Genomic DNA, 13593 nt, shown 5'->3' with positions numbered 1-13593 from the left:
GATTCGGGACGATGATGTCAACGTACGAAAGGAGACATCCTCCGTAAAGCCAAATCGAATCGATGTAACTGGCTGCGACCGATTCCGCAAACGCGGGGATCTCAACATGTGACGTCTCGCAAAGACAACTGCCGTGAGACAACTCAAACAGCATAAGTATGCTCACGACGACGCGGCTGTGAGCTGCATTTCTCATCACTCGCTCGCCAAGTTCAACATGTCTCAGCAAATCATCTACGCCGCCAGCGTCATCATCATCTACTTGCTGGTCAAGTATCTAAACTCGACCGACACTCCCAAGATCAAGGGCCTCCCCGAGATTCCCGGCGTTCCCATCTTTGGAAACTTGTACCAGCTGGGCACAGATCACGCCCGTGTTGCGCAGAAATGGGCTGCCAAGTATGGTCCTGTCTTCCAGACGCGGCTTGGAAATAGGGTATGTGGCTTTGACCTGGGTCAATTGCGGCCTGCTAACAATATGGAAGCGCGTCATCTTTGTCAATTCGTATGAGGCAGTCAAGCACATCTGGATCACTCATCAGTCTGCACTTATTTCTCGGCCCACCTTCCACACATTTCACTCCGTCGTCTCCTCATCTCAAGGCTTCACCATTGGAACTTCGCCATGGGATGAGTCGTGCAAAGCCCGACGCAAGGCCGCTGGTACTGCTCTCAACCGCCCTGCAGTGCAGTCCTACATGCCCATCCTCGACCTAGAATCCACAACCAGCATCAAGGAGATGCTCAAAGACTGCGAAGGCGGCACCAAGGACATCGACCCGTCGCCTTACTTTGCTAGATTCGCCCTCAACACGTCTCTGACCCTCAACTACGGCTGCCGCATCGGCGGAAACATCGACAACGAGCTCCTCCAGGAGATCACGTATGTGGAGCGCGAGATTTCCAACTTTCGGTCTACCAGCAACAACTGGCAAGATTATGTCCCGCTGCTGCGTCTCTGGAGTGTTCAGAACAACTCGGCGCAAGAATTTAGAACCAGGCGAGACACGTACTTGACGAACCTGTTGAACGGCCTCAAGAAGCAAATCGCGGATGGAACCGACAAGCCATGCATCACTGGAAACATCTTGAAGGATCCTAATGCCAAGTTGAATGAAGGTTTGTCTATTCCTACGCCCCTTGAGGTTCACATATTGACATAAACAACTCAGCCGAAATCAAGTCCATCTGTCTGACCATGGTCTCTGCCGGCCTGGACACTGTCCCGGTAAATCTCGTCATGGGACTCGCCTATCTCTCAAGCCCCGAAGGTCAAGCTGTGCAAGCCAAAGCCCTCAAGGCAATCGAGGAGGCGTATCCGGATGGTGCTGAGGCTTGGGAGAGGGGTCTGCTCGAAGAAAAGGTTCCCTATGTCACTGCCTTGGTCAAGGAGACGCTTCGGTACTGGACTGTCATTCCAATCTGCCTTCCCCGTGCCAGCATCAAGGATATTCCTTATGAAGGAGCGGTCATCCCAGCAGGAACCACGTTTTTCATGGTAAGTTGCAGTCATTCAACGTTCTGTCTTAAAGAGCAGTCTAAGTAACGAATATGCAGAACGCCTATGCAGCAGACTATGACAGCAAACGCTTCGATCAGCCTTACGAGTTCATTCCCGAGCGCTTTCTCAACGACAAGGAAGGTGGCACTCCGCACTACGCCTACGGAGCCGGATCTCGAATGTGCGCTGGGTCACATTTGGCCAACCGCGAGCTGTACACGGCTTACATCCGCCTGATTACGGCGTTTGAAATCCTCCCCGCGCGGGATGCGGCTGACCGTCCTGGAATGGACGCCATCGAGTGCACTTCCAACCCCACGGCCTTGACGACCGACCCTAAACCGTTCAAGATTGGGTTGAAGGCGCGATCTGAGGCCAAGTTGAAGCAGTGGATTGCTGCTTCGGAAGCAAGGACGGTGGATCTGTAGATTCGATGGATGCGGATACAGGGAATGTGAACAATTTGATGGGAAGAAGTGGGTTAAATCCTATAAAATGGAGCTTGCTTAGATCCTATGCTCAGACATATCTCAATCAAGTTAGAATTGGTTTGATAAACGTGGGGATTTTGTCAAATTATTATACCGCATGATCTGCCAGATTTCAGAATTGCGAGGTGTTTTGGGCCACGATATCTGTGAAAAGTAGGCTAGATATGACCTATGGGGGAGTCACAGCAATAATTCTAAGATATTACTACGGTTATAACCCCAGAAGTCACTCCGAGCGTTTGAATGTGTAGCAATGATTAACTATCAACCAGAGGAGCTGGTGGTGACAATTCGCGAAAAGTCGTGTTTTGGTCTAGGGTAAGTTGACACCCGGGCAATCATTTACATCACCAATTATTCCCTCACGGGTATCATGACGGATTGGGCATTCTCTCTTTGGTTCAGCCAGATTGATAATATGGACCCGACAGCTGCCAATGCAAATAACTTGGCCGCTTTTCCCGTGTTTGGCAGGTCTCAATGCTGCCGTACCCTTGTCTGACTCCATTATTCCCGGCTTGTTTAGCGTAAAGTTCCCCTGTCGGAGTGTCGTGATCTCCGACCCTGACATAAGAAAAACATTATAAATTGTTGCCACGCCCCGCTGTGGATGATCCTTCTACTCCACTAACTGTCAAGGGTGCTGCAAGGTTATTGTCTGATGGAGCTGCATCTCGTCACGAATGTCGTACACACTCCGGATGTTGACCTGGAGAGGACCGGTACTCTTCCCGAGCCCGATCCGGAGCTTCGACTTGACTCATGTTGCGGCACAGCGCAGAGTCAGCGTGTCAACTACCATCCACCAGGTCCTCTCGGCCCGCGAGCTGCTATATGATGATGTGTTGGCGTCAGGGTACGGCTATGCGCGTGTGGTTGTGGTAGCTGAGACCTGCGCCGAGAGGCTGTCACCAGACAGAGCACCAGGACAGAGCATTGCATGATACAGTGTATATCAACATTCTCTCTGTTCCTTGTGCTGAAGAAAACCCATACTGCTGATTTTCGGCTGCCATGAACCCCGTCTCTAGGGCCAGAGACGCAGGAACCGGGCTGTTTCGTGGCGTCTGGGGAAGCATGTTGGTGTGTGTGACAGCCCTGATGAGCACACACTCTTCTCCTTGGCTCAGATATCACAATCCTTCTATTGTCTCCGGCATTCCGGGACTGGTACACCACGTCTGGGAGAAAACCCGGGGAAATGGTTGCGTGTCACAACCACGAGGCTTGTCGGTACGAAAATTCGACGCCACGACTTCGTTATACCCTCGGCTTTGCCCGATTGAGCCTACTCTGCCGCGGCGTTAATCCCTGCATCGTCCGCATTTTTCGTAAATCTCACAGCGCTCGCCGTCATCAGTGGCCGATCCACGAGCCGGAAACCTTCACGGCTTAGGCTTCACATGCAGCACCCTGCATAGACTACGTGCACTCAAGAGATACTAGCTCATGATTTCTTGTCGTTCTTGATATCTACATTAGTTGGTAATAGTAATACAGGCACCCTGGAGATATCCAGAGGCACACCCTCCCTCTTCCCGGGTCGCAGACCCTTTCCCCTGCATCACCTCAAGATGCTGTCGGTGCTGCCATTCTGACGCGACGCCGCTTTGTCGGAACCCTCAATTCCATATCCGTCGACTTGTACTTCGTTGCCGCCCTCGTACTTGCGCCGGGGCTCATTGGCCTCTAGGCTGCGCAGTTGGTAGCTGTGAGACGGCTTGCCACGTCGCCAGTTTCGGTCGCCCCTCGTAGAGCTGTCGGCCTGGGGTTTCGACCTCGCCGAGGAGAGTCCGAGCAATGTAAGCAGCTTGGGGAGATATCGGTTGAGAAAGGGCTTCAGCCGCATCATATTGTTACATAGGATGCCAAAGTTCAGCTCGACTAGTGACCAAACGCCTGCTTCGGCCTGTTTACGCGAAAAGTCGAGGCTCGTGGCCATAATCTTGACGTACGGGGCTCGGGCGATGGAAGCAACCAGAACACTAGGATTCGATTAGCAAGACAGCATCAATACACCAGCCGAGGCATGAAATACGTACGCAGACCCGAGGCACAGGATGCCGCCCACCACCACCTTCTGCCGGAATGGAATCTGGAGCTTATGAAGCGTCGGAAGAGGAAGAATAATAATAGACAAGTCGGTAAAAATATTCAGTGCCACCTGCGCAATGGCCAAATTGTTGAGGCAGACGCTATTTCCAGCGTCGACCGGGTTGCACGGTCCGGAGAGGAGCACGGTGAAGGTGATGGTGTACGCGATGAGCATGCCGGCAATGGCATAAACGCCGCCGCGGAACCACGTCGACGGACTGATCTTGTGCAGCACGCTCAGGATGGAGAGTTTGGTCAGGGTCGGACTCCACATGTAGGTCAGGGTCGTGGGGAGCAGATACTGCATCTGTCAGTCATGGCTCGAACATGCAGACGGCTTCATATCTTACGTTGTAATACTGCGTGGCATCTGCAATGGTAATATCCCACGCATGCTGTCCCCAGCCATGCGCCATGCAGAAACTGACGGAGATGAAGTAGCCCAAGGCCGCGCCCCATGCCAACGTGATCAACACTATGCGCCTTGTAAGCTTGGATGCAATCGCATGGACCAGCGTCCCAACTCACCGACGTCAATCTCCCATTGTCTCGCAATGACGGCGCTGGTGATGTAGCGAAGCACCATGGAGACGGTGGCGAGGAAGTAGGTGACGCCGAAGACGATAATCGTCGCCATCTGCACGTCGGACCATCCCCGGTTGAAGTTGGAGGTTACGCCATCGGGAGGCGGGACGACGGCCGTGTTGTAAATGTCAACTTCGGAAGTGCTCATAGTTGTGGTTCACCGCTTTGTGGTCGTAGGCGTTTCTAGCTCGGACTCATCGGGGAGAAGCAGTCGCGCCGGACGCCTGTGCGACTCGAGTGTGTCTTCGCTTTGTGGTGGCGTGTATGAAGAAGTTGCAAGACAAATCCCGAGCAGCTGGAATGCAAACAAGATGGTTTAAGAGTGCATCGAAAAGCTCCGCAAACCCAGCCTGAGGTCTGGGAAGGCCTGTCTCTCGTCTCCAAGGGGGTGGTGGCCTGCAGGCGATGTGACAGGGCTCCACGGCCAAGGCCACGGCAGACTGGGATGAACGAGTCGTGATGGGCCCTGGAGCTCCTGAATCGACAGGAGTAACGGCGATAATGGTCGGGCGAGTGGTGTGGATGGGCAGACAATTGCCTTATGAATGAGAGCCAGGGTTTGAAGATGTGCTTTTCAAACTGGGCCTGGCAGGGCTCAAGAAATGGTGAGTGCATTAGCTTGATCCATACAGAGGCGTTCTCCTGGGCTGAGACCCTGATCCATGGCACGCGTGAGTGTTTTGTGCGTGGTCGTACGTATCGAGGCCAATGTGGCGGACTCATTTTGAATCCGGCAGTGGGGACGAATGATTAGCATCCCGGGGACCGGGAGATGGCCGGTTCTACTGTAAGTTGGCCTGTCCGCACTACTGAACCTTCTCGTCTCGTACGGAGTACTAATTAAGTAGTGAGTAGGTAGTGTGCTCCAGAGTTGCAAGGAACAATGACCGGGGTCCACAGGCTGAACTAGGCAAGCTAGACTGAAGATCCCATCCCGGCCTTGTTGCCAACGGGCCTTGCAATTGGCAGTGCCGTAGTGCGTTCAAGCATCGGGTTGTCTCAGGGGTGAGGCGTGTCGATCAGGGAAACATACGCTCAGGTAAATCCTCAGGGGCCGAGAGTCTGGATGACCTTGCACTTGTGCCTGTCTACATTTCATTCGGCTGTCATGCGTCAATCCGTCTCACCAGAGCCAGCCACAGAGCGCAAAATCAAGCCTGGAACGACAAAGACTCGACGCCTCGCACGTCTTCCTTGCGTCGTGGCGCGCCCCTCTCTCACGGCAACTTGGCCAAAACGGGGTGTGGGGAAACTTGGCAGAATGGCTCCATGAAACTACCTGCTAAGACGTAGTTCAACGGATCAGGTCACGGCAAAAAGCTAGCCAGGGGCAGTCTAGACGAAGCGGTCCGTAGCGACTAGGGGCTCGCCGCGGGAGACGCGTCTTAACGCTGCCGCTGCAACGTAGTCTGAGCAGGGTTGACGCTATACTAAGCTAGTACGGGTGAGAAAATAGAGGACCAGGCACGGCGATAGCATGAATTTGAAGAGAACTCTAAGCGAGTAACGGCTAGCTATTCACCGGCAAGGGCAGGCTTGTCCCTGTTGATTGTGTCGGTAACTTCAAGAGTCCGCATTGGACGGAGGTATATAACCCTCTCCACACCGCGGGAGGAGAGCCAGTGGCCAGACACTTCCCAGATAGACTCCTTCCACGCCTCCTCAACCCTCCCTCTCATAACCATGGCCAACTCTTTGATCTACAGCCCCAAGGCAGCCCGGGGCGTCTTCGACTCGGACAAGCCCCTGCCCATGACGCCCGAGGAGGTCACCGCCGAGTGGCTCTCGGACGTCTTGGCCGTGGCCGTCAAAGACTTCACCATGACGAGCGTTAGCCACGGCACCGCGTCCAAGCTGTTCGTAGACCTGGTCTTCGCCGACGGCGTGGAGACGGACATCCCCAAGAGCGTCTGCGTCAAGGGCGGCTTCAACCCCGTCATCCGCGAGCACTTCCCGGAGATGTGGGCCACGTACCGCCGCGAGGCCGAGTTCTACTACCACATTGCCCCCGTCATCCACATGCTGCTGCCGCGGATCTGGTTCTGCGGCACCGACACCGTCAACGGCCAGGGCGTCGTCATCATGTCCAACGTCGCCCACGAGTGCTCCTTCGGCACGCCGCTGGAGCCCTGGACGCCCAGCCGCGTTGGCGATGCCCTCAAGCAGCTGGCCAGTCTGCACGGCAAGACGTGGAACAGCGAGGAGGCCAAGTTCCCCTGGCTGTTTGGCAAGGACGGCGAGAAGTTGGCCAACCCCGTGCGGAATATTGTTCTCGCCCTGTTGAAGCCCGAGCCCTGGGGTGCTCGCTTCGACGAGAAGATCCGTCCCCCGGTGGCTGAGGTTCTCCTGGACCGAGAGCGTATCCAGAGAGGCTTTGAGGCTTTATGGAAGCATGCTGACTCGGACATGCGCTTCTACTCACTGATCCACGGCGACGACCACGTCGGCAACACGCTCATCGCCAACAACGGCACGCCTGGCTTCATCGACTGGCAGGGTCTCCAATACGGTCCAGCTCTTCTTGACCTGGTCTACTTCCTCACCGGCGCGCTGTCCGTCGAGGACCGCCGCAGCAGCGAGGGCGAGCTGGTTGACACGTACCTGGAGGCGCTCCACGCCGAGGGAGGTCCCAAGCTGTCGCGAGAGGACGTGTGGGATGACTACCGCCGCTACGCCATGCAGGGCTTCCTGTGGGCGATGACTCCGCAGGCTATGCAGCCGGACGAGATTGTCTTTGCCATCAGCGAGCGGTACTCGACGGCTATTGTCGACCACAAGACTCTGGAGCTCCTGGGAGTTTAGATAGATTTTAGAAAATGAAATGAAGAGTTCACGAAGCATGATCCATATATGATTTTGGTTGAAAGAGTATCACCTAAGTAACTGCTTGTCAAATATCAACAACAGGTTGACAAAAATATCTCCATCTTCGCTTGAGTTGTTTCTTCCCTTTGTCAAGAACTGCAGATGCATGAAACTAAGAGATTAAAGATAAATGAACCTGGATTTTTTTGATCTTTAACATGGTTGCCATAATCAGGCAGTGTGCAAGTATAACTACATAGCCACCAGCCAGGTGCAAGCCTAGGGGGTTTGAGTTAAGGTAGGGAAGGGATTAGCCACTGCTAAGAGTGCTTCACTATCTGTAGTAGGAATAAATTCGGGAAAGCAATACAATGCATTAAAAGCTCCTGTTGCCTGTAACACACTACACAAGTACTATTCTCCAAAACAAGGAGAGCGTGATCTTGTATCTACTAGTTATCGACATGAACGTAACTTGATAATCGAATCGCGCTCCCGAGCGGTAGCTGATAACAGAGGAGCTCGACCTTGATTATCCTTGGGGGGCTCGATGTTAGCGTCCATTTCTCATAGGGACTTCGGAATATCCTCGTGCCTTAACATAACAGCTCACGATAGCGGCGTCCGACCGGTATAGCTGTCTCTGAACTCAATATTGGCGCCCTTCTCGAGCAGCAGCTGTACAGCAGTCATACGCCGCACTATAGCCGCCCGAGATAGCGGCATCAGTCACTAAGGTTATGTTTAGACTCGATATTAGTACCCTTCTCGAGTAGCAGCTTTTTAACAGCCTCATGCCTCTTTATAATTGCCCACAATAGCGGTGCCCGACCAGTAAAGTTGTCCTTAGACTCAATATTGGTGTTCATATTAAGCAGTAGCTTTGCAGCATTCTTGTTCTCCCGTATAACAGCCTATAACAGCGACGTTCGACCCTGTTTATTCTTCCATCCAATGTTGGCACCATTTTCAAGCAACAGCTTTACAAGATCCGTATCCCAAGCTCTGGTAGCTTGTAACAGCAGCTATCGACCTCGGTTATCTATCGCATTGGCGGCTACGGCAGAAGTGGAATGAACACTCCACTAATCCGCAGCACAACTATGGCCTATATCATGTGTAACATTATCCTTGAACTCGAAGTCGGCGCCCTTTTCGAACAGCAGCTTTACAATAGCCCCACGCCCCTCCCCAACAGCCCGCATTCGTAGTGTAAGACCTTAGATATCCTTAGACTTGGTGTCGGCACCCTTCTCAACCAGCATCCCTACAATGGCCGCATACCCCTCTGCAGCAGCCCACGCCAGCGGTGTCCAACCTTGCTTGTCCTTGGACTGGACGTCGGCGCCATTCTCGAGCAGCAGCTGAACAATGGCCTCGTGCCCCTCAGCAGCAGCCCATGACAGCGGTGTTCGACCATACCCGTCCTTGGACTCGACGTCGGCGTCCTTCTCGAGTAGCCGCCGAACAATGACACGATGGCCATAATAGGACGCCAGCAAGAGGTCCGGCCAATAACTAGGCAACATCCTCCCCAAAGTCATCCAATAAATTCTCATCCAAACCAAGTAGCTAAGTGACTTATAATCATAAATTCTCAGCGCACAAGGTACAATAGCATCATCGTCCGTGATATCAGCCCGATAGAAGTGAGCGCCCCAATTTTTGGCCGAGTAATCTAAAAAGGCGCGCCGATCAAAGCACTGACTGGATTCCGCATTTGAATTTGCCAGTGGTCTAACATTTGAGTTGAAGAGGTTCAGATAAAGCACGCAGCACTCCGCGAGAATAGCGTGTGCATCTTTGATAGCGATAGAGTGATGCCAGAGTAGCTGCGGCGATGTAGTCGCAGGCGATGCCAAATCATCGAGGAGAAACTCGCGAGCTGTTTGGTGAAGGAAATAAATACTTCCTTGATGGATTGAGACGAACAATCCACACCAAGATCTGAGACGCGTCTTGAAGTGCTCATCATCCTCTAAATCGAGGTCGTAAATAGACTGTGATGTATAGTCTGTATTTATGGCAACATTCATCTCCGAGACGGTCAATAGCCGGCTCGCTGCCAGGATAATGCTCAAGGCTTGCCGAACCATCGTATCGTCCTTGGTCCTGGTGAGAATTTTCTCATATGCCTCATTAATACTCCTCGGAAGTGTTGTAAGAATATACTCAACCCCCTTGGTTATCTTTTTAAAGTCTTCTTTCTCCAGATAGTCAAACACAAGATACACCCAAAGATATGTGCAATGGGTAACCTCTTGTAATCTTGTCTCGAGGTGGCTCTTAATTTGGGTCGATAGATGCTTCTTCCTCGACAGCTGATTGACCCGGAGTACAATGACGTGACGTACCTCCTGACTGATTGTATCTAACTCTTCCTCTGCTGGTATTCATATATTTAGAAAGATGGCTAACAAGCCATGGAACTTGGATACAGTCTGCTCATACGGGCGACACGTCAGAAGATACTTTAACTTGCTCTCGCCCATATGTTTGCTGCGGAATTGGCTCTCCACATTTCGCACCAGGCCTTCGAACTCAGATTCGGCACATTCGTCAAGAGCATCAAGAACAATAATTACCAGTCCTGCCTGGGGATCTTGTAAAGCGTTCCGTAGAACCTTCCAGAGTGATTTTGTCGAGTTAATCAAGCCTTGCCCATCCTTAAGGAATTGTGGCATGGCATGTCCAATTAAGAATGGCTTCTGAGAGAAGAGCTAATAAAGAAGTGCACAGAGCGCTTGTCGAACAGTGTTCTAATCTTAATCTTTAAAGAAGAAGTAGCAGATAGTTGTTGATCGTGGTAGGCCGGAGTCGATTAGATATTTGGCCAGTACGGACTTTCCACAGCCAGGGTCCGCCGAGACTAGAAGGGGGCCAGACTCTTGATTCAACTACTCGATAAAGTGCTTGTGCTTGAGGAACCACATACACGTGCCTTGGACTCTTTCTTCCACTCGTTCCTTATACCACTCGTACGTGGTATCCCTGCTGCCGTTGGTAAGGCGAAACAGCTGGTGGCACTCTTGTTCGTCGTTGGAAAGCAATTTCTTGGCGAGATCTTTCTATACTTGGAGCTGCTCTTTTGCAATATTCCGGTGTTCTTCTGCAACTCCCTGAAGGCCTGTGTATCGGATTAGCATATATTAATCGTATAATTTAAAATATAAAAATACCAGATAGCACATTGATGATCTTTCTTTTATCTTCAACTCTACTTGGAGCTATTCGATGCAGAAGATCCTTGGCATATGCAGCAGCCACCATTGCTGCATAGCCATGCCACTGATTATTCCTATGAGAATCAGAGTAGTCACATATGCCGCGGATAACCAGACAAGGAAAATAGTTCATAAGACCTGCCGCTTCCATTTCAAAGCACAGAATGTCTTCTTCCTCAGCAAGCTTATCCCTGACCAAAGCATCCTCAATCAGCTGGTTCCCTGAGGCAATGGTGCCATAGTGGATTGTCGGATTGTCGTCATCTTCGGAGCGTTCGGATTGCAATATTAGCTTTGATGAATCGGTACCACATGTTTCCAGACAGCTCAAGTCAGTATTTTCAGGATGCATAACTCCGGGGTGATACAGTCTGTCACTGCTTGGGTCCGGCTGACCATACTTCCTCCGCAGTTTCGGCCTCTTTTGGAAGATCATTTCCATGTCCTCTTTGTAGGTGTGACCATGGCTCTCATATTGTGCCTTGAGTCCATTCACTGCTGCCCGGAGGACTGTAGGTGGTTGGTTTAAGACGCCTGTTTTTTGGAAGCTCCGGTTTTGAACAGTTTTACCAAAGTCATACTGAAGCACACCGCTTTTACTATCCCGAGGAGTACTAACCACGATATCACCTAGTCGGATATCATGTTTTCGGCTTGGAGCACCACCACCAATGCCAACCATCAGACCAATCCTGACATTCGAAAAGCTGTGCGTCATATCTCTTGCAACACTTGCGGCAGACGATGTTCCGTACTCCCCATCGGGCAAAACAGCGATGACGACATTGTGTCTCCATATTCTGCCGAGTGTATAGTCGTTGTTGTCATGGTGCGACATATGATCTGGTCCTTCGTGTTCCTCGTCGAGAAAAGCTTGCGCGGCAACGTATTCTGTACTCATGGCACATATCCAACCGACGGTGTAGTCGCCAGGTAGAGGCATCTTCAGATGTTCCAGGTGAAAGGTAAGCTAGGAAGGATGATTATTGAATAATTGTCGAGGTTTAGTAGAAAATTACTTACCTGCTCTTGGACAAGGCGGATCCGTCCGCAGACCGCCAAACACAACAACCAACCTGACAGCGCAAACTTATCCGTCCTGGTTGAGGAGATGCAGTGGAAGTTTCTATTCTGTCCTAAAGTTCAAGTGACAGAGCGTAGAGTCTAACGACGACAATGTGGATGAAGGAAGATGTCACGACGCTGCGATTATCGCTCAAATGTCAGGCTGAAGCAAATTGAGGAGAAATCCATGATCAGCCACCTGCTTACTACTCCTCAGCCGCAGGCGCTTATTTGCACGTCTCGCCCAATGACAACGTTCTATGGTACAGGGCAGCATCACACCTGTTTACCGACCATAAACTGATCTGTGCCGACCTTCACCTGAATCGTACGGTTCAAAGCTTCGTCAGTTGGCTGTCGCAGATCTTCTAGTCACAGACTACAATGAGAAAGAATTATCGTAAATAGTGTGTCGCGGGATGGCCCATGCCGCTGCGCCCGCTCTACCACCAGCTTGTGCTCGGTTAGGAGATTTCGTTACGGAATGTATGGGCCTGGACCTCGCTATGTCTTCGTCTTAATAAATCCTTCGCCTTGTAGCCTATTAATAGTGACGTTTTAGAGCTCAGTTCGCTAAGTCTTAGATAACTTCAGTGCTAGTTATGGATGATGCGCATTCTGCCAAGGCTCTGTTGAGATGGGATAACGGCAAAACATTATTCCGGACACACAAGCTGTGTGGACAAATTGCAAAATTGTCACAGGGTGTCTTCCAAGTTCCAAAGCAAGGAAACAATAGTGATTTGTAGCCGTAACTATATGACAGAGAGGGTTACCAGGCAATCGGCTCGTGAGAAGTTTCTTTTGTTTTTAAATCCCATCTCCGTCTAAATCTCACTTTCACTCTAATAAGGATCTTGGTTACGCCGCCGCTCCGGGTGTCTACTCTTTGACTCATCAACGGTGACATAAACAAATAGCACCAACAGAAGGTGCAAATCCCAACTGCACAGACGGCAATGGCGATACCCCGTTGACATATGCGCGCCGCTTACCGCTTGATGTCGATAGTCGAGAAGTCATCAAAACTTTGTTGAACCATGGTGCTGATGTCAACGGCGTTTCCGGAGCCGGGCTAAATATCTTGCATACAATCCTACAGCAATCTCTACCCTTTAGAGGCAGCCGTCGTCCATTTCAACTTATCCCCGAAAGCTTAATTCTCGAGGGCGGCAACAGATTTCAGGTAATTGCCACAAACGCAGTCTCCGGGAAGCTCAATCTTGACGCTCGGGATACGGAAGGAATGACAGCTCTGATTTGACTAGCTTCACCGCGAGTGCACAAACGACCAAAAGGTAGTTGTTTTCTTGATAATGCGTCTATGCGCAAACGAATGATGGTCATGTTACTACGAAATGGAGGCGACGTACACGCGAAACAAACCGGGAACACCGATCTTTGTGCCGGCGGTATAGCACTGCATTTCGCCTGTTAGAACTGCGATCCTGCCATGCTGAAGCTGCTTATCGATAATGGCGCTGCGAAAGATATCAGTAGTCTCACCAAGGCCGGTTTCACGGCACTGATGATCTTGGCGAGTGCAGCGATCGATAAGGTGATGAGCGGCAGCGAGCTGGAATGTATGAAGTAACTGCTCCTTGAAGCAGGTGCGGATCCATCCATGGAAATGCAGAGGGCAAGACGGCCTGGGATATTTGGGTTGAAAAACGCCCGGTCTCTTCATACTGGATATTAGAGCCGGTGATTAAAGATTTGGAGGTTCTGGATGGTGGTGACAAAGAGAATCTTTCAACTTGATAAGACCACGATTTTTAGCGTCCGATGGGGAGTTATGGGAAACGCAAGATTGAACAGTATTAGTTGA

General features: G+C 51.3%; 5 protein-coding genes across 5 annotated transcripts; 3 read left to right on the top strand and 2 right to left on the bottom strand.

Moving 5' to 3' along the window:
- Positions 1 to 121: 121 nt before the first annotated feature.
- BGZ61DRAFT_509500 (cytochrome P450) lies at positions 122 to 2056 on the top strand. Its single transcript, XM_046252010.1, has 4 exons — positions 122 to 436; positions 486 to 1119; positions 1173 to 1498; positions 1558 to 2056. The coding sequence occupies exons 1-4, from the start codon at positions 218 to 220 to the stop codon at positions 1927 to 1929; spliced, it is 1551 nt and encodes a 516-aa protein (XP_046098080.1). The 5' UTR covers positions 122 to 217; the 3' UTR covers positions 1930 to 2056.
- Positions 2057 to 2694: 638 nt separating this feature from the next.
- Positions 2695 to 3517, top strand: BGZ61DRAFT_461092 (uncharacterized protein). The gene has a single exon (XM_046247092.1). It carries the CDS (start codon positions 3007 to 3009, stop codon positions 3298 to 3300), a length of 294 nt encoding a protein of 97 aa, XP_046098079.1. The 5' UTR covers positions 2695 to 3006; the 3' UTR covers positions 3301 to 3517.
- A 39-nt stretch (positions 3518 to 3556) lies between these two features.
- BGZ61DRAFT_365099 (uncharacterized protein) lies at positions 3557 to 4819 on the bottom strand (the record flags this gene model as incomplete). The annotated part of the gene is made up of 4 exons (XM_046241581.1): positions 3557 to 3977; positions 4035 to 4387; positions 4437 to 4561; positions 4615 to 4819. 4 exons carry the CDS (start codon positions 4817 to 4819, stop codon positions 3557 to 3559), a joined length of 1104 nt encoding a protein of 367 aa, XP_046098078.1.
- A 1535-nt stretch (positions 4820 to 6354) lies between these two features.
- BGZ61DRAFT_364628 (kinase-like domain-containing protein) lies at positions 6355 to 7473 on the top strand (the record flags this gene model as incomplete). Its single annotated transcript, XM_046241536.1, has 1 exon — positions 6355 to 7473. One exon carries the CDS (start codon positions 6355 to 6357, stop codon positions 7471 to 7473), a length of 1119 nt encoding a protein of 372 aa, XP_046098077.1.
- Positions 7474 to 8696: 1223 nt separating this feature from the next.
- Positions 8697 to 11643, bottom strand: BGZ61DRAFT_509497 (uncharacterized protein; the record flags this gene model as incomplete). Its single annotated transcript, XM_046252009.1, has 13 exons — positions 8697 to 9056; positions 9090 to 9154; positions 9185 to 9476; positions 9507 to 9665; positions 9702 to 9857; positions 9915 to 9987; positions 10018 to 10070; positions 10101 to 10196; positions 10230 to 10235; positions 10317 to 10345; positions 10412 to 10502; positions 10551 to 10603; positions 10656 to 11643. The coding sequence occupies 13 exons, from the start codon at positions 11641 to 11643 to the stop codon at positions 8697 to 8699; spliced, it is 2421 nt and encodes an 806-aa protein (XP_046098076.1).
- Positions 11644 to 13593: the final 1950 nt, after the last annotated feature.

This window comes from Ilyonectria robusta, assembly GCF_021365365.1.
Source record: "Ilyonectria robusta strain PMI_751 chromosome Unknown BGZ61scaffold_26, whole genome shotgun sequence".
In the NCBI taxonomy this organism is placed as follows: Eukaryota; Fungi; Ascomycota; class Sordariomycetes; order Hypocreales; family Nectriaceae; genus Ilyonectria; species Ilyonectria robusta.
Note: the sequence above shows the minus strand (reverse complement) of the source record. Positions and strands in the feature narration are given on the sequence as shown.

What these genes read in the sequence shown, in the direction of transcription:
- BGZ61DRAFT_509500 (XM_046252010.1), top strand. Translation starts at nt 218, where the DNA reads ATGTCTCAGCAAATCATCTACGCCGCCAGCGTCATCATCATCTACTTG. An exon ending in TAATGCCAAGTTGAATGAAG is followed by an intron (nt 1,120 to 1,172) that starts GTTTGTCTATTC and finishes TAAACAACTCAG; the next exon opens with CCGAAATCAAGTCCATCTGT. An exon ending in CAGGAACCACGTTTTTCATG is followed by an intron (nt 1,499 to 1,557) that starts GTAAGTTGCAGT and finishes ACGAATATGCAG; the next exon opens with AACGCCTATGCAGCAGACTA.
- BGZ61DRAFT_461092 (XM_046247092.1), top strand. Translation starts at nt 3,007, where the DNA reads ATGAACCCCGTCTCTAGGGCCAGAGACGCAGGAACCGGGCTGTTTCGT.